The following is a 19,497-nucleotide window of genomic DNA, read 5'->3' on the forward strand; positions in this document are numbered from 1 at the left end:
TGCACATATTTGGATTGTGGGAGGAAACCAGAGCACCCGGAGGAAACCCACACAGACACGGGGAGAACGTGCAAACTCCACACAGTCAGTCGCCTGAGGCAGGAATTGAACCCAGGTCTCTAGCGCTGTGAGGCAGCAGTGCTAACCACTGTACCACCGTGCCGCCCACAGTTGAGTCACAGTTTTTTACATTTACAGTGTAAACCAGTAATAACATTCTAAAAATAATCAAGAGGCGAAACATTGAGGCTGGGGAGGAAATAAATCAGCAGAGACAAAGTATTAAGGAAACCAATAGGGATAAAGGTTCCCAGGACCTGATTGGCTGCTTCCTAGGATATTAAAGGAGGTAGCTACAGAGATACTTGATGTGATAGCGGTAACCTTAAAAGAATCGTTAGATTCTGGAAAATTCCCAGAGGATTGGAAAACTGCCTGCCTAACACACTCATTCAAAATGTGGACCAAGTTAAACATCACACAACATCAGGTTGTCATCCAACAGGTTTACTTGGGATCACGAGATTTCGAAGTGCTGCTCCTTCATCAGGTGGTTGTGGAGAATAAGACCACTCCTAAAAGATGTTGGAGAGTTGAGATAAGGAGAACATTTGTCAGGATGACAGCCTCTAACTCACAGAATATCACAGGGATCAGTGCTGGAGCCAGTGCAATGGCTTCCTCTGCACTATAAGAATTCTGTGATTCTGTATGGAGGGATATCCTTATGATGAGAGGTTGAGTAGGTTTGGCCTGTACTCACTGAAGTCTCACAAAATGAGAGAGATGACATTTAAGGTTCTTTGAGGATTTGACACTCCCTAGATGCTGAGAGTTATTTCTCTTTGTGGGAGAGTTTACAGGCAGGGGGCATAATCTCAGAGGAAGGGATAACCCATTTAAGACAGAAATGATGAAGAATATCTTTTCTCAGAGGGCACAGGTTCTGTGGAACTCTTTACAGCAAAGGGCTGTGGAGACTGGACCATAAAGTGTATTCAAAACTGAGGTAGACAGATTTTTAATCAGTGACAGAGTTAAGGGTTATTGGAAAATAAGTAAGAAAGTGGAAGTGAGAATGATCAGATCAATACAGTGGCACAGTGGTTAGCACTGCTGCCTCACAGCACCAGAGACCCGGGTTCAATTCCCGCCTCAGGCAACTGTCTGTGTGGAGTTTGCACATTCTCCCTGTGTCTGCGTGGGTTTCCTCCGGGTGCTCCGGTTTCCTCCCACAGTCCAGAAATGTGCAGGTTAGGTGAATTGGCCACGCTAAATTGCCTGTAGTGTTAGGTGAAGGGGTCTGGGTGGGGTGCTCTTCAGAGGGTCAGTGTGGCCTTGTTGGGCCGAAAGGCCTCTTTCCACACTGTAAGTAATCTAATCTAATCAGCCATGAACTGATTGAATTGCAGAACCTTTGATGGGCCGAATGGTCTACTTATGGTCTTATTAAATTGTGGAACAGGCCCAAAGGCCTGATGGCCTGCTCCTGCTCCATGTCCATCTGTTTATATGTGTCCCTGCCTGCTAGGCCTCAATGTTTAGCAGGTACATCTGGAACCTCCACCAGACTGGGAAGGCTGAATAGGGCCCCAGTGAGAGCTGAAAATGTGTTGCTGGAAAAGCGCAGCAGGTCAGGCAACATCCAAGGAGCAGGAGAATCGACATTTCGGGCATGAGCCCTTCTTCAGGATGCTGCCTGACCTGCTGCGCTTTTCTAGCAACACATTTTCAGCTCTGATCTCCAGCATCTGCAGTCCTCACTTTCCCCCAGTGAGAGCTGTATTAAAGCTTTAATTTTAAATGTTTGGATTTTTTTCCAGCTGTCCAAACCTTGATCTCAGCCTGAGCCCCTGGTTAGCCCCCAGTTCTACTCCTGTTAATGTGTGATTCCCCTCCAATCCGGGGTAGTTCGAGCAGTTACACAATAGCACCCACTGAAGGGCTAAGACTTGGGAATTCTCTCATTTGGAGTCTGCAGACTGATTCTCCGTGATAACAATGATCATGTTTTAGTCACCATTGAAGTATTTCAACACTTATCCAAGACCCAGTGGTACTTGGGTACTGATCGAGTACACAGACATTCTGGAATGTTCCCTGACCCCCTTTCAGATGCTCAAAACTAATTACACTTCTCATTTTCTGAGTTCTGAAGAAAGGTCAAACATTTGAAAATGTTAACTCTCTCATTTCCTTTTCCATAGATGCTGCTGGACATGTTAAATACTTCCTTTTGTGTTTATCCTTGGCAGATTGTTGGGTTTTTTATTGTTTGAGACACGGTGTGTGACACTCTGTTGTAAAACAGTGTCACCTGAAATATCAGGGCAATGGGTATTTTCTTATCTCTATTTCTAATTAATTTATGCACTAAAAATAGATAAACCTTGCTTATTTCACTGAGCACTTACTAGAACGACTGACAACAAATTGGAAATAAAAACATCTATAAAATATTCATGGTATGAATTTTTACTTTCAGATGATCTGTTTCAATATTTTTATCATATTTCTTTCCAGGGCATTTTTGCCTTTTTTCCAAGTCGTGACCCATTTAAAATTACAACACAGAGTAACCTTTCCAATCATGTCAATGTCACTACCCCAGTGACAGGCAGAGCCTGTGAAACACCCCCGGTAAGGTCCAGTTATTATTCAGTATCTCCATTCTGTTATTTATAAACATTTATTTGATTGAAAACTTATCTGATGCTGTAAATTTCCACTTTAGGAATCAAGCATCAGCACACCCTCTTCAGCAGGTAATTAAATGTTTTTATAAATATATTATTCTGATCTGGACAATGTACATCTCAAGTTAAATCAGTTTACATCAACAACTTACAATTTTCTTAAGCAATGAGGTTGCCATTAAGGACCCGTTCTGTGATATTTCAGGGTACTGTACATGACTGTTGTGTGATAGACGTCCTTTGCTATCACACATTGAGGTCTGCTGCAGTTGGACCTCTGTGAGACAGTTCCATCAGAAATTTAAACTCAGCTCAATTGTATGTCCATTGAAGGAAATACTGGCAAAAATCCCATTACATATGAGTACTTTAAACTTAAAAAAAAGATTATGGCAGATCTGACCTTGGCCTAATCTTCACTTTCCCGCCCAATCACTGTAAACCTCAACTCCCTCGTGGATTAATAATCCAGCAGCAAGGTCTCAGCTGTTTGACAATTCAAATCCAACTGCTCTACAAGAGTGTCTGCTTTGGTGAGGATCTCATCGTAACCAACCTGGAGTATAGTAAAAGGTTTCCTCATTGGTTACTTACCACACAACTATGGGAAGTACATCTTTCCACCAATGAATCATTTAAAGAATTCACAGATTATGGATATTGTCAGGAAGACAGACTTTTACATAAATATTCTGTTGCCAGTGATCACAAACCAATCCTTACTAATGGAACTGAATCCCATGACTGGATTAATTAAACGCAGTTCTGGCCCTCAATGTAAATATCGGACTAATCGGTGACTCCTTACAGCCTGGGAGGGCCAGAAATGTAGAAGGAACCACTCGCCCTGCCCTGTTGGTGAAGCTGGTGCCATGCACCCAATTAGTGCATCAGTCACTTTATAATGCAGCAATGATCAGTGAGCTGTCTGATGTGTGCAACATGAACAATGGGGTCGTGAAATGATCCTGTTCCAGAAAAATTAAGTACTGCAATTCTCTTTGCTGCTGCTTTATTGGGACAGCATGGCTGCTTGTAGCAGGTGGTGGAGGTTTGTCATGGCTTCCTTCAGTTCTCTGCCTGAAGAGAGGTCCAACTCACAGCCCATCAATCTCCACCATGAATGGAGTGAGGAGAAGGGTCTTGAACCCACCCCAGTTAGATTGGAGGACATCTGTGTGCTGGGGGCACCAATCTGATACTCACCAGCCATCCAGCCAACTGAGCTCACTGGCCACTTCAAGGGATCTGAAATGTTGTGGTAACATGTACTGTTAGACACATGTTGAAGCCTGGAACTATTGAGGGTGACGGTCAAAGGTCTAATTCATTTCGATATCTCACCACGGCTGCTCATACCATCTGCCATTGCCATATGGTAGAAGCATTTAGAAGTGGTCACTGAACTGAAGTCACTGGAAATGCTCAGCAGGTCTGGCAGCATCTATGAAGAGAAATCAGAGTTAACGTTTCAGAACTGAGGAAGGGTCACCAGACCTGTAACGTTAATTCTGATTTTTCTTCATAGATGCTGCCAGACTTGCTGAGATTTTCCAGCAATTTTGTTTTTTGTTTATGAACACCCCATCTTTAACCGTCAAGCCTCGGAGTGAGACCAGAACCTCCAGGTCATGGCCTCATGTGGACATTTCCAACATACGTTACAGGATTGAGCTTTTATGTGGAAGTTTGGATATTGCAGACCATTTTTAACCAATTCTGATAAGAGGTTTAGCAAAATCCGTGGAGTGACATCTTAATTAGCTTCACTTCACAAGCAAACCCACAGGAAACAGAATTCTAAAAACTGAATCCCTGTTCACTGAATGAAGATAGGAACCCATCAGTGAATAAAGAGACAATTAGATCCCAAACTATTTCGACTGTGTAAATGAGATATAAAATTGGAAATAAACTCCAGCCTCTGCAGTCTAGAAATCTAGAGTTTAGAAACATGAGTGTTCTAGAAATGTTCTGAGTGGATTTGATTAACTTTAAGCACCATTTTAGTCCAATACTTTGTGAGTGGAAATGGGGCATAAGTAAGCAATATTTTTACTGCTTTATAATGTTTTATCGGTGTTTTATGCTGTAGGTGAACATTTAGAAGTTTCATGTTCTCCAATTTTGTTTTCTAACGTTATTCTTTAATCCAGAAAATTCCAGTATCCAGAGATACCTTGATCCTGAACATTCTGGATCGGAGAGGTTACAGTCTGTCCGTTTCATTATGCTCCATTGTTTCTCTATGACAGAAGGTTCTTCATGTAAATTGGTCCAAATGATCCCTCTGTCAGATTGTGGATTTGCTGTGGTCCCAGTTAATAATTATTCTAGTTTTTTGAAATATTTGATAAGTTTGAATCATTGTAAAAGCATAGTAACATAGTGGGAATATTACTGTTTAAATTATTTGTAATGAACTGATTGATGCACCAGTTTGAAACTTCGCTGCTTACAATTTAATTGAAGATTTCACTGATTGATTTGAGTCAAATCTGGAAATTTCTCTCAAACTCATTAACCAGTTAATTAAAGAGCTGAGGAAGGAATTCCACTCCCAGAATAAAACAAAGCGGGTTTACCCCGAGACCGTACTGTGGGTGTTTTCCTGTTGGTATTTCGAAGGGCTGGAGCTGATTTGTATTGACCTGATTATTTAATCCTCTCCTTCTCCACTCAGGGCCGACTGAGACTTGTGAACATTTGCAGTGCCAGCTTGATGGAAGTGAACACTGTACGGCTGCACTTGGAATAGTGAACAAATTCATCCAGAGATTTACCAACCACAATCCTGACACGTAAATAATCATTCTCCCAGAGGGCAATGTCAGCCTCACAACACAGTTCATTTAGATATCATCCCAGTACTATGGGTTTTAACTAGACTGTATGTTCAATAATACTTGGTGCTTTTCGGGCCGTTCCCTCTGTTTGAACCTACTCTGTGCTCGTATCCCAGTCTGAAGGAGGTACCCGAGGCAGTCTTGTTGAAATATCAGAGGTCTCACCTGATGACTGGAGAGAGTCAGCAAGAGACCCATTGTGTCTCTTTAGGACAAATACCAGCCAAACCACATGCCAATCAGGCAGTGGCACGGCTATTGACAGAGCCTTCCTTGGAATCATTACCCTGGGGGTAGCAGTGCCATACAGTGAGAGCTGCTGGCAGTTGATGTGCTCGGCAGTGCCACTGAGGTGGTCATGGATGATGTCAGAAGGATCCTCCCCACCGGCTCCCCCAAATCCCAGGCTCCTGGAGGAGCCACGCCACAGGTCAGTAATTAGATTAGATTAAATTACCTAACATTACAGTGTGGAAACGGGCCCTTCAGCCCAACAAGTCCACACTGACCCGCCGAAGCGTAACCCACCCATACCCCTACATTTACCCCTTACCTAACACTACGGGCAATTTAGCATGGCCAATTCACCTGACCTGCACATCTTTGGACTGTGGGAGGAAACCGGAGCACCCGGAGGAAACCCACACAGACACGGGGAGAACGTGCAAACTCCACACAGTCAGTCGCCTGAGGCGGGAATTGAGCCTGGGTCTCCGGTGCTGTGAGGCAGCAGTGCTAACCACTGTGCCACCGTGCCGCCCACTAATGTAGCAGGGATAGTGCTGTGGGAAGTTGCAGGGAAAAAGGGGCCAGGAGGGTAGGAAACAAATGCAGGGGCACCTCTCATCAGCCCATCCCTTCCTTATCTGCTATCCCTCAATTAGTTCCTGATTGCCTCTGATTGAAGGACACCAACACACACTCTCCCCAGAGATGACAAGCAGCCCACACAGTTTGATTAGTCTAGCACGCCACATAGCACCATGCCCACTTGTAGCTGCGTTAATCCCAGCAGAGGTAGAGTGATGAGGCCATCTTGTGATCCATTATTCGCACTTGCAGAATGTTTCAGAGAACACCTCTGGGACACCTGGACCAACCAACCCCAACCACCCCATGGCTCAACGCTTCAACTCCCCCTCCCACTCCACCAAGGACATGCAGGTCCTTGGACTCCTCCATCGCCAGACCATAGCAACACGATGGTTGGTGGAAGAGCGCCTCATCTTCCACCTAGGAACCCTCCAACCACAAGGGATGAATTCAGATTTCTCCAGTTTCCTCATTTCCCCTCCCCCCACCTTGTCTCAGTCAAATCCCTCGAACTCAGCACCACCTTCCTAACATGCAATCTTCTTCCTGACCTCTCTGCCCCCACCCCACTCCGGCCTATCACCCTCACCTTGACCTCCTTCCACCTATCGCATCTCCAACGCCTCTCCCCCAAGTCCCTCCTCCCTACCTTTTATCTTAGCCTGCTGGACACACTTTCCTCATTCCTGAAGAAGGGCTTATGCCGAAACGTCGATTCTCCTGTTCCTTGGATGCTGCAACACATTTTCAGCACTTAAGGGCCTTGACTATGAGCATGGTGGGGAAGTCGAGCTGCAGCCCAGACACTAATTCTGGTGAAGATGGTAAGTTAGCAGGGTTCTGGTAAAACACCATCCCACCTAATTATTTACCCTCCCTGTCTCCAAGCTTGTGAGAACACCAGTGAAAACAGGATATTCTGCTCTAGCCTCATGCTAGTATTATCCATGAAAATCCTTGGCCAGAGTGATAAATAGTGGGGGCAGAAATTAGGATTTATATTGCTTCTTTTACCATCAGCAAGCTCAGGTAAAATTGGTATCAAATGGAGAAATCGTTCTTGATATAAGGCGTTAAACTTGCATATTTCTGTGTTGCTTCCATGGAATGCTCATTATATTTTGCACACATCCCTATTCTGTTTCACTACATGTGTGGAGCCCAATACACTTCAGGACAAGTGCTGGAAATTATACCTATTCCCAGAAAGGAACTACAGAAAGCAAGCCATTGTCTTGTGAAACCAGCATCCCCAATGTTTGAACCACTCTGGTCTCTTTCCTAACGGCTGGGTCGAGCTTGCAAAATAATTTAAGTGTGTTACATGTTACATTGCCATTTAAAAATGTCTGCACAAATGGGGCTCAGTGGCCTACTCCTTCTGCGAACTCATGTTAATATTTGTGTATACTCTGAGTAGGGCAGCAGTTGGTACGGAAATCAACATCGCTACAATGGACATTCATCTGGGAGTTTTACCCTTCCATGTTTGTGTGTGTCTCCAACAGAACTCGTGCTGTATGAAGCAGTTTCTCCACAGAGATCAATGTGCATTGTCTGAGAGAATGTTCTCCTGAGAGATGACAAGTTTCCAAACTGGGATCAGTATTGGAACCCTTGTTTTTCCTGACTGATATTAAAATTCTAGATCATGGAGTATAGGGGCCAAGCTTCCAAGTTTGTAGAAGATACAAAACTTCAAGACACTGTAAACTGTGAGGCTAGTAGTGCAGCACCTCAAAAGGACATTGATGGGATGGTAGACTGGACATAGAAGATTCAATGCAAAAAAGTGTGAGGTGATGCACTTTGTTAGAAAGAACATAGAGAGACAGTATGAAACAAAGGCAATTATTCTAAAGAATGTGCAAGAGCAGAGAGACCTGGGAGTACATGTGTGTGAGTCATTAAAGCTGACAGCACAAAGAATAAAGCATCCTTCACTTTATTAACAGAATAATAGAACAGGGAGAGGATGCTGAACCTGTCTCAGACACTGGTGAGTCCTCAGTTGGAGTATTGTGTCAGGTGCTGGGGTACCACACTTTAGATGAATGTTAGAGAGTGTTGAAGAAGTTTCTGAGAATGTTCCAGAGATGAGATCCTTCAGGTATGAAGATTAGATTGAACAGTTGGAATTATTGGTCTCAAGCTGGAGTACTATGTATATTCTGCTTGCGAGTTAACATGAAATTAGACCTTTACACCATTGTGACAAAGCAGCAACTGTTTTATTCCCCATATTGTTCAGTCAGACTAACTCTGAGCCTGTGAGTGTAGGCCAGCTGCCGTCTCTGTTGTATCCAGATGTTAAGCTTGTGCCTTACCTTGAAAAAGGTTCAGTTTGACTTTATGTCTGCAGACCAAGAAGTCACATGGGTCTATCTCTGGGCAGACATAATATGAGGTTACATGAACTTGTCACCAGGAGATTTGTAAGAGGTCACACACTCGCTCCAAACTATTACGATTGACCTTGAATTAAAGGAGAAACAGTGTAAAACATAATATATGGACGTATGAGTCAGGATCAGAAATAGGCTATCTGGCCCCTTGAGCCTGTCCTTGCCATTGAAGATCTTATTGAAGATCATGGGAGTGGGGGGAGGGGGTGCTGCTCTGAATGTAACCTCAACTCCACATTCTGCCTCCTCCTCCCATAACCTTTCACCCCTTACCAAGAATCTATCTACCTCTGACTTAAAAATACTCAAAGTTTCTGTTTCCGCCATCTTTTGAGGAAGAGTATTCCAAAGATACATGATCCTCTGAGAGAAAACAACTCTCCTTATTTCCATCTTTAAACCCTTTGTTTTTAAACAGTGACCTCGAGTTTTGGGTTCCCCCATAAAGAAAGAACATCATCTCCACATCCTCCACTTCGATTCCTTCCAGGTCTTACATTTCAATCAAGTCCCCTCTTACTTTTCTCAGCTCCAACAGATACAAGATGAGGTCGTCCAAACCTTTCTCATTAGCCAACATGCTCACTTGGGTCTCTTAAACCTCCTCCTTCATTTCCATCCTTCCTTAAATAAGGGATCAATGTTATACATAGATCCACCGATGTGATCTCATTGGTGCCCTGCATAACTGGAGCACAACCTTCCCACTTTCGTATTCAATTCCTCTCACAATAAACAATTACGTTCTAACAGCATTCCTAAATACTTGCTGTACTTGCATGCTAGATGTCTGTGATTAATTCACTAATAAACCCGGATTGCTGTGTTTCACAAAGGTCTACAATCTCTCCATTTAGAAATGTTTCTGTTTTATTTCTCTAAAACGGGGTAGTTGCAGTTTCCCACATTATACTCCATTCATCAAATCTTCACCCAATTATTTCTCTCTAACCTGCTGTAGCCTCAATCTGTCCTATTCATGACTCTGTATTCTACCGATTTTGGTGTCATCAACAAATTTAGCAATTCTGCCTTAGGTTTCTTCATCCAATTCCTTTATATAAATTATACAAGTTGGAAACCCCAGCATTGATTCCTGAGGCACATTATTTGTAGCACCTTGCCAACCAGAAAAAGGCCTATTTATGCCGCCTTTCTGTTTCCTGTTAATGAGTTAATCTTCGGTCCATATCAATGTGTTATACCCTACACCCTCAGGCTTTATTTTCCTCCCTAACCTTTGACATGGTGCCTTCTGGAAATCAGTGCAGTATATCCACCTTTTCCACAGCACATGTTCCTTCTTCAAAGAGCTCTAGTAAATTAATTCATTTTGTTATGGTTTCCCTTTCACACAGCCTTGTTGACTCTGCCTAATTATTTTCAATTTTTTTAAGTGCTCTATGATAATATCTTTGATCATAGCTTCTAATATTTTCGCTCTGACAGATTTTGAATAAAGGAATTGCATTAATTATCTTCCACTTGAACAGATATTTCCCCAAATCCAGCAAACTGTGCAATATGAGAAACTACATATCTACTTTCACTCGCCGCCACTTTTAAGTCACTTGGATGGAGTCCATCCAGACCAGAGAAACTTGTCAGCACAAAGCTCCAGCAGTTTGCTCAACAGCATTTCCCTCATGATTGCAAATTTCTCTCCATCTGTGGCCTATTATCCTGCTCTGATAAGGCCTTGCTGTCATCACAAGATTGAAAAGATCTTCTGAGTAATACAGTGGTTAATATTCGAAGATTATTCTAATATGAGTGTTTGAGGGAGAGTTGAGCTAATTAAACACAAAGAAAGGCAATACTGCAACAGACACAAAGATCTGGTTTCCAGTGGAGTCCTGGAGACTCCTATACCCATTAAAATGGTGGACACAACCCAGATGTGAAACTGTTGGATGCATTTCTGACAGATTCCATTTTCACTGGAAGGGAAAAGATAGCAGCATATGATTCAAACATGAAGGAAACCTAAAATTAGCAGGCCCCTTTAAACTCAGTGTTAAGTTCAAACAGACTCATTTTTGCCTTAGCCAGGATCTTAATCTACGATGTGAGGTCACAGTTTGTTTCCGAGGAGACTGAAATGCTCTTGAGGGACGGATAATGTCCATAAAACTGTAATGATGTGAAGTGATTTAATTTTCCAACCAGGTAGAAGATCTTAATGTATAGGTTGTCTTTGTCATTGAGAATTGAAAACTGTTCTAACAATTACATTTTCCAAGGGCTATCACTATGTCACCATGAAATTCCCTAACATGTACTTTGCATTTCAAAAATGAAATTCCGTGAAAGATATTGACATTTTGTGAAGTTAGTATTTTGCATGTCTTTCCACAGCAATGTGACCATTGCAAGAGGGAAAACGGATCATAAATCAAGGCTTCAATATCAGTTTCAGAAAATTGAATGGAAAAAATAATGGGACTTGGTTTAGTTAAATTCCCAACCTCTGATGTTTCCTCCTATAGGTATTGAAGCAGTCAGTGCATCATAATTTCAAGTCTACCTGGTTTTGAGAATTGTGCATTGGATTGGAAATTTACTAATTATTTAAGATAGGAAAAAGAGGGAAACCAGCTGCAACACCTCCTGTCAGTTTAACATTGTTTGTGGGAAAAGTACATGCATCTGATGTTCGGGCTAAAGTGACAGACTAGGAGGGGAGATCATCCAATTTAGAGTCCAATAATATTGAAGGGGTACATAGTTCTTGAAGACTGATGACTTACTCCAGACTGAATTTGGTGGTTGTGTTAATGTCAGCATCGATGTGGCTTAAAGATGTCGATTGATGGTTTATCCATTTTGTGTGGAGACAGCAGCGATAGGTTGAGTTCTTTTTACAACCTTGGTCTGTGGCACGTGGATAGTCAAGATCAGCTGACAGGGTTCAAAACTTGCAAACTGGATAGAGAGAAAGCGACAACAAGGAGAACCCACTCCTGCTTTTCATTCTTCAGTGTCTCAGATGTTTGCCCAGTAAGACAGCTGCTTAAACATATAAAGAGGTTTGTTGTCACATGGCATTGTCTGTCCAATTGCCCAGTTACCCAAGTGTGACACTGGTAAGTACAGTCCAGCTAGAACTTGATTCAATCATGGCTGGGAATTCCTCTCTTAGCCAGAATCCCATTGTCCAAATGATTAGTCCTTTAATTATTGAATCATAGAATATCAGAGGACAGAAGGAGGCCCTTTGATCCATTTGGTCTGTACTGGCTCCTGAAAGCACTCCCCAGCCAGTCCCAGTCTCTAGCCCTATCTCTGTACCCCTGTAATCCATTACTTTCAAATATATATCCAGTTCTCTTTTGGAAGCTGAAATGGAATCTGACTCCATCCCTCTCCCTGGCAGCACGTTCCAAATATTAGCGACTCTCTGAGGAAAGAAGTTTCTCCTCATTTCACTCCCAGCTCTCTTGCTGGCAATCCTGAAATTTCTGGTAAATCTCCTTTACACTTGCTCCAGGGCTTTAACATCCTTCCTTAAATAAGGTGCCTGGAACTGAATACAATGCTTCAAATGTGGTCTGACCAATGATTTACAGAGGTATGGCATCACCTCCCTGCTTTTATACATTTGGCTCCTATATAAACCCAAGGATCCTATACGCTTTCTCAATAACTGTTTCAAACTGTCTGACCACCTTCAGAGAATCATCCACATGACCCCTGAGTTCCCTCTGCTCCTGTACCTCCCCTCAGGGTGGTACCATTGAGCCTGGATTCTGTATCGTGATTCTTCTACCAAAATGTATCACCTCAAATTTCTCTGCCTATTTGGTCACCTTGTCAATGTCCCTCTGAAGTCCCTCAGTATCCTCCTCCCAATTCACTATTCTCCTGAGCTTAGTGTTATCTGCAAAGTTAGAGATTTTACCCTTAACACCCAACTTCAAATCATTTGTATGAATCAGAAAAAGCAAGGGTCCCAACACCAGACCCCAGGGAACAACAGTTTCAACTCATCTCCAGTCTTAGAAATGCTCATCTACACCTACCGTCTGTTTTCGACCTTGTAGCCTTGGTCCCATGCTGCCAAGGACCAATCAATCCTAAACCTTTCTAATTCACGAACCATCCTGCCGTGTGGCACCGGATCAGATGCTTTCTACAAGTCCAAATGTACAGCATCCACAGCACTACCCTCTCCACTGCCTGTTTCACCTCAACAAAGAACTCAATTAAGTTTGTCAGATACTGCTGAAACTTGACAAAACCGTGTTGACTGTCTATAGGTATATCGTTACCTTATCCCCTGTTATAGCTTCCATCAGATTTCCTCCTATTGATAACAAGCTGACAGGTCTGCAGTTTCCTGGGTTATCCTTTGCCCTTTCTTAAACAATGATGTCACTTTGCAATCCTCCAGTTCCCCAGAACTAAACCTGTGCTCAGAGAGAGCTAAGCAATTTCTGTCAAAGACTCACGTATTCTCTCTCAGCAATCTAGGATGCATCCCATCTCGGTCAGGCAACTTCTCTACCTGGAGTGCTGCCAGCCTTTTTGACTGATTTTGATCCTTTGCCAACATAATATCAAACACGATTAATACTATGATCGCTATTTCCCAAATGCTCCCCTACTCTGACATTCTCCACTTGGCCTCCCTCGTTTCCTTGGACCAGATCCAATACTGCTCCCTCTCTGTAGGACTGGGAATGTACTGTTCCACACTGTTCTCCTGCACACTTGTTTACTGACTAGTCTACCCTATGGTAATTGCAATCACCAACGATCACAATCCAACTTGTCTTGAAGATTTCCATAATCTGCCTGCAAATGTTCTTTTCTATTTCCTCCCCATTATTTGGACGTCTATAATAAATATCTAACAAGGTCACCACTCCCTTCCAGTTTCTCACCTCTAACCATATCGATTCCCTCACTGCTGCTACATCATATCCCACGAGACAAATCTCTGTTTCCTGTCCCCAGTTTTGTTCACTATACTCCGTACATTTACATACATACAATTTATCCTGCCCTTATTTCTTCCTTGGCCAATGGAAGGCGACCATTTCTTTGTTCACCGTCAACACTCAATCCTTCCCTCACTTCCTTTTCCCTATTCTCCATCTTCTCTGTTTAGCCCTCTCTGGTACCTCCAAAACTAGGTCCATTAGTTAACCCACATCCCTGCCTTACAAGTTTAAACCCACACTCACTACACTATTTAGTCTCTCAGCCAGGAGATTATTTCCATTTCTGTTTTGGTGAAGCCCATCTCCTATTTCCCAAAAGTGATCCCACTCGTAATAAAATCTAAACCCCTCCCTCCTGCACAAGGCCTCAAGCCACACATTTACCTCCCTGATCTGTCTTTGCCTAAATGGTGAAGCTCATGGCACAGGGAATATTCCTGAGATTCCTGCCCTGGAGGTGCTGTGTTTCAACCTACTCCCTACCTCCTGAAGCCGATCCTGCAAGACCTCCTTGTTATCCCTCCCTGTGTCATTGGCTCCCACGTGAACAGCCATCGGTTTTTCACCCTCCCTACCAGAAGTTTATCCAGCCGTTACATTACATCCCAAATCTGTGCACCCAGAAAGCAGCAGGGCATACGGGACTCACCATCTCATCTGCAAACCAGACTGTCTGTCTATTGCTCGAGGTATTGAGTCACCAAATGCTACGGTCTCCCTAATCTGCCTCTCAGCCCCTCTCTCTTTTCCCAGAGTACCTTCACGCACCATGGTATTGTGGTTTTCCTTCGAGTCATCCATCCCCAATTCAGTCACATTGCTCACTAAATAGGGATCTAAAATGCCAGACCCGTTAGACAGCTCCATGGAATCCTGAGTTTCCTGGATCTGCTGTCTCAATTCCTTTCAGTCACTCACTCACCTGCCATCTCTACACTCCTACTGCCTGGCCATCACATTGTGGAGTGACCACTCTTTGGTACGACTGTTCTTTGAGACTGTTCTTCGATACTGGGTCCTCCACAATCCCCTTCTCAGTTGGAGTGAGCGAGCTGTCTTCTCCCAGAGTCCTCCTTGGTCCCTTCTCACGACCGACCTCTGTTAGAAGCTCATTCTCCTGTTGAGCACAGGGACCTCCGTGATGCCCTTCTCAGTTGTGGGAAGCGAGCCAACTGCTCCTAGAGCGCTCCTCGATTGCTTGTCACTGCCTCCACCTCATGGTGTGTCACCAGCCCATTGAGTTTACCTGTTGGATTGTTTGTTGACCTTTGTTCATGAGATAAGGATTGGCACCCATTCACACTCTTTCAAGGCTATTTCTCTTGGTGCAGCCTGGCAGACAGGGTGTCTCCATTTCAATAGTTTAAAATGTAGAATGTACAAGTGATGATGCTTTTTGTGACTGTAATCCTCAGTCAGTGCAATGTGGCTTTTGTCTTTAAAAAGAAATGAAGACATTTCCCAACACGACCTTCCTCCTTGCCTTGGTCCTAACTGGCTGACCCCTTATTCTGTGACTATAACCCTCCCTCCCATCCATCTTTCTTAGTTACAAAGTCTTCTGCTTCTACACATCTGGAATACCCTGAATATCTTTCTCTGTCTCTCTGTTTTATAATTAATCATGAATAAACCTACTGTGATCGTGTACTTCTATGGAATTACTCAGACAGCCAGATCTCATATCTCAATCATGTAAAACACTTAAATCCTGAAACATTTTAAAAATCATATTGTAGATTTGTAGAAGAGGTAAAGTTGTCATAATCTTAGAAGATCACTGACCTACTCTCTCATGGAGAGAGATTACTGGAGGTGATTGAACCTGAAAGTCACCACACTTCAGGTGAGGGGATGGGGTGTTTGAGAAGGAGGGTCAGTAAGGGGATTGAACCCATGGTAATGACATTACTCTGCAAAACAAACCAACCATCCAGCCAACCGAGCTAACTGACTCCCAGATCTATACATGTATAGATGAAGGTAATTTAGTCACTTTCCTGAATCACATTGGTGATAAACACCACTCTCTGTAATCCTACCAAGTGTAGCGAGTGTGCAGTGTCTTCCTACTTTGTTCAGCGCCATCCTGCATTTCCTGAAGCTTCTGATCCTCTCTTCCCTCAGCACTCCCCCATTGCCATTTGCAAAAATCTATTGTCTTGTTGAATAACTGAGCTTCCTGGGAGCTATCCTTTCCCTACTCTGGGCCTCAGAATGATATCTCCTATCAATTACTTAGTTTTTGTTGTGGCTAATGACTGAATAAACCTAATGGGTCTGATAAAGTCACCCAGTGCCTCTGCACAAACTGGTCTGACCCTACCAGATATCTCCAGGCCAATTGATTGGCATCATTCTGTCTTATTTCATGCGAGTGCTGCATGTTATGCAGAGAACGTAATCAATGAGCATTGTCTGGATGGCATTGTGCAGAACCAGGACACTCTTTGGCCAAGAGCAAACTGCTCAAGGCACTGGGCAGATCCCAGGATGCTAACAGGAAGAAAATGTGTGAAATATTGTAATCAGGAATGCAGCCTCGCATTTAGACCCGTACCAAATGAGCAAACAGGTCTGGTTGCACCATGAGGAAGTGCTGTATTTACACTGAAGACAAAGACCCTCATGAGTCGGCTGTATAGCCTCCCCCTGGGCTTCAGGCCTCTCTCCTTCACCTCCTTCACCCAGACGGACACTCGAGTGCAGTGTGGGCCTCAGGCCAATGCACTGTGTGAAACTATTTGTCCTGATGCAGCAAGTTATCCCGAGCCCACTGCTGCTGAACTCCAGCCCTCCATTACTGTCGAGGCAGTAACATTCTTCCTTTACCAATCTTATGCAGAGCTTCGATCATCTCAGCTTTGGAAAACAAATTACTGATTGAAGACTGTCAAGTTATTGAAACAGAGAATGTAATATTCTACATTCAAGATACCGAAGTTGAAAATTTCCCAGGTCTCCAGTTCCCTAATGCAGATACGGTGAGTGTATGTGGAAATCCTCTCGTGTCCCAGTTAGAGTCCTGCTGGCAGGACGAGTGGCTGGAAGTCATGTGTCCCCACTTTCTCTTCATAGTGCAGTCTCTCTTTCTCTGTTATTGCTCCGAGTTTGAACGTGTGACATTCACTTTCTTTCTGTTCCACCTCCACCAAGACCTCTGACCATGCAACACACACACACACACATTCACAGACACACACATACACACAAATACACACACACAGACACACACGCGCACACACACAGACACACACACGCACACATTCACAGACACACAGACGCACACATGCACACATGCACACACGCATTCACAGACATGCACAGACACACAAATACACACACACAGACACACACGCGCACATTCACACACAGACACACACACATTCACAGACACGCACATGCACACACACAGACACACACACACATGCACAGACATACACACGTGCACACACGCACATGCGCACACACATACACGCACACACATACACGCACACACATACACGCACATTCACACACACGCACACACACACATTCACACACACATACACACACACACGCACATTCACACACATATACACGTGCACACACACACACACACACACACCATGCACCCAAACACGGACACATATACATAAACAAACACACATGCACATACACAGACATAAATACACACAAACACACTACACAACTGGGTGGAACAGTGGTTAGCACTGCTGCCTCACAGAGCCAGTGACCCAGGGTTGATTCTGGCCTTGGGTGACCGTCTGTCTGTGTGGAGTCTGCACCTTCTTGCCGTGTCTGCGTGAGTTTCCTCCGGGTGCTCCAGGGTCCTCCCACAGTTCAAAAATGTGTGGGTAAGGCAATTGGCCATGCTAAAGTGGGGATGTGATCCAGGGATGTGCAGGATAGGTGGGTTGACCATAAGGAATGCAGGGTTTCAGGGATAACATAGTGGGATGGATCTGGGTGGGATGCTGTTCGGAGGGTCAGTATGAACTCGATGAGCCAAATGGCCTGCTTGCACACTGTAGGGATTCTATATAACATGCAAACAAGTGCATAACAAACAAACACACAATCCTGTGTACATGCTCACACACTTCCCCTCCCATATCTTAACGAAGGGAATGAGTAAGGACCCCAGCCTGGAGCTGATTCAATGACCCCGTTACTTACCGGAAGATTGAGAGGGAACTGAAATTAGTACGGTGGAAATTTGAGTGCAGCATAAAACTGTCGGTTGCTTTAACTCCATTTCATACGGGACAAGTGAGATTAAAATTACCTCAGAAGTTCTCTCTTAAAACATTTAAAATTCCAATTCTGTTTTGAGATGAGTAGAGTTTTGGGAATGAGTTTGAACAGTTTGAGGGTGACCATAATTATATTTCTGATCTTGTGAGTCGCCTCTATTTTCTGGTCCCACTGTCATTTCTTTGATGGTTGTGCAGGCCCCAGGCCTCTGGTACCATATTGTGAGGTGGAAGATGCTCTGAGTGCTGCTAAAGAACTCTCACAGCGAGTGTTAGAATTTCCACCAAAGGTCAACAGGTTTTTTTAATAGAAAGAAAAAAATTGGATTTATTTGGCATTTCTCAAACCACTTTACAGCCAGTGACGTACTTTCTGAAGTGTGGACACGGTTGTAGGAAACAGGGCAGTGAACTCATGCACAGCAACCTCCTACAAACAGCAATATAACAATGACCAGATTACCTGCTTTCTTGATGTTGATTGAAAGATAACTCCTGAGCTTCTCTTCAAAATGGTGCCATAGGGCCTTTCACATCCAACCAGGCAGGTAGAAGGGACCTCGTTTTAATATCCCATCTGAAAGCCAGCTCCTCCATCAATGCAGCCCCCCCTCAGTACTGCACTGGTGTGTCAGCCTTAATTTTTGTGCTCAAGTCCTAAAGTGGGCCAAAAGGCCAAAAGTTTGAAACTTCTTCAGCATGTTACTCCTGAAGGGAAGAGCGAAATGGCATTGCAGATTCTTGTCAGTTAACCAAATGTATTATTTCTAATGAATGTAAAACCCAGGAGAATATCTCTGCCTTTGACCCAGCGATTGGGATCAGTCTGCCACCAACTCTCCTGGACAACATCAACATTACAACGAAAACGATACGGAATAAAGTAATATTATTCAGGGATGCAAGACTGTTCCAGGTAATTAATCACTTTCCCAAGTGTGTAATGAGCTGTTGGATTTTATCAAAAGGTACTAAAATAATAGACCTTTCTCCCTGTTGCTTATTGAGCATTTTATCGGAGACGAGAGTTTTTGTTCTTGTTGAGCATTATTTAAACAGTTGTTGAACTCTTGCTGAGGTAAATTGATGCTTTGAGCAGATATTTCTTTGTGTGTTTGATAAGTACATCATCCTGAATGTGAGAGTTTCCAAGGCCATACCGAGTAACATGAGCAGAGGACACCAGGGTGGGGGAGGGAATGGAATAAAAATGACCATCTTTGGTTAAAAACCTAATCGTCAAATATTTGTGCTTCAGGCTAACATCAGTCACTTTGTTGTACATCACTGCACAAAAACAAGTGACCAGTGTGTTAGTGTGACAGTAAACACTGCAGTGCAGTGGTAGTGTCCCTACCTCTAAGCCAGAAAACCTGGTTTCAAGTTCCACCTGTTCCAGAGGTTTGTAATAACATCTCAAAAGAAAGCACCGAAATGTTACCTTTCTGATGGACAACAGCAAGGGACAGATTCAAGCTTTAGGTTTCCTTCAGGTTCAACAATAACAGATTGCATTTAAATAGCAATCTGCCAAG

General features: G+C 43.5%; 2 protein-coding genes across 2 annotated transcripts in view; both read left to right on the forward strand.

The window, feature by feature from the left end:
* The window catches only part of LOC148147369 (uncharacterized), a 203,966-nt gene that overhangs the window by 74,141 nt on the left and 110,328 nt on the right, over positions 1 to 19,497 (forward strand). The window contains exons 9-10 of the mRNA XM_087995595.1: positions 2,524 to 2,640; positions 2,735 to 2,765. Of these exons, the coding sequence (XP_087851721.1) occupies positions 2,524 to 2,640; positions 2,735 to 2,765 (148 nt within the window). The remainder of the gene's footprint in view (positions 1 to 2,523; positions 2,641 to 2,734; positions 2,766 to 19,497) is intronic.
* Positions 5,908 to 19,497, forward strand: part of LOC122545344 (adhesion G protein-coupled receptor G2-like) — a 38,952-nt gene continuing 25,362 nt past the window's right edge. The window contains exons 1-3 of the mRNA XM_087996127.1: positions 5,908 to 5,972; positions 16,552 to 16,690; positions 18,750 to 18,878. Of these exons, the coding sequence (XP_087852253.1) occupies positions 5,908 to 5,972; positions 16,552 to 16,690; positions 18,750 to 18,878 (333 nt within the window). The remainder of the gene's footprint in view (positions 5,973 to 16,551; positions 16,691 to 18,749; positions 18,879 to 19,497) is intronic.

Source organism: Chiloscyllium plagiosum, unplaced genomic scaffold (genome assembly GCF_037043375.1).
Source record: "Chiloscyllium plagiosum isolate Xiang-an unplaced genomic scaffold, Cpla_swu_hap1 HiC_scaffold_17, whole genome shotgun sequence".
NCBI lineage: Eukaryota > Metazoa > Chordata > Chondrichthyes > Orectolobiformes > Hemiscylliidae > Chiloscyllium > Chiloscyllium plagiosum.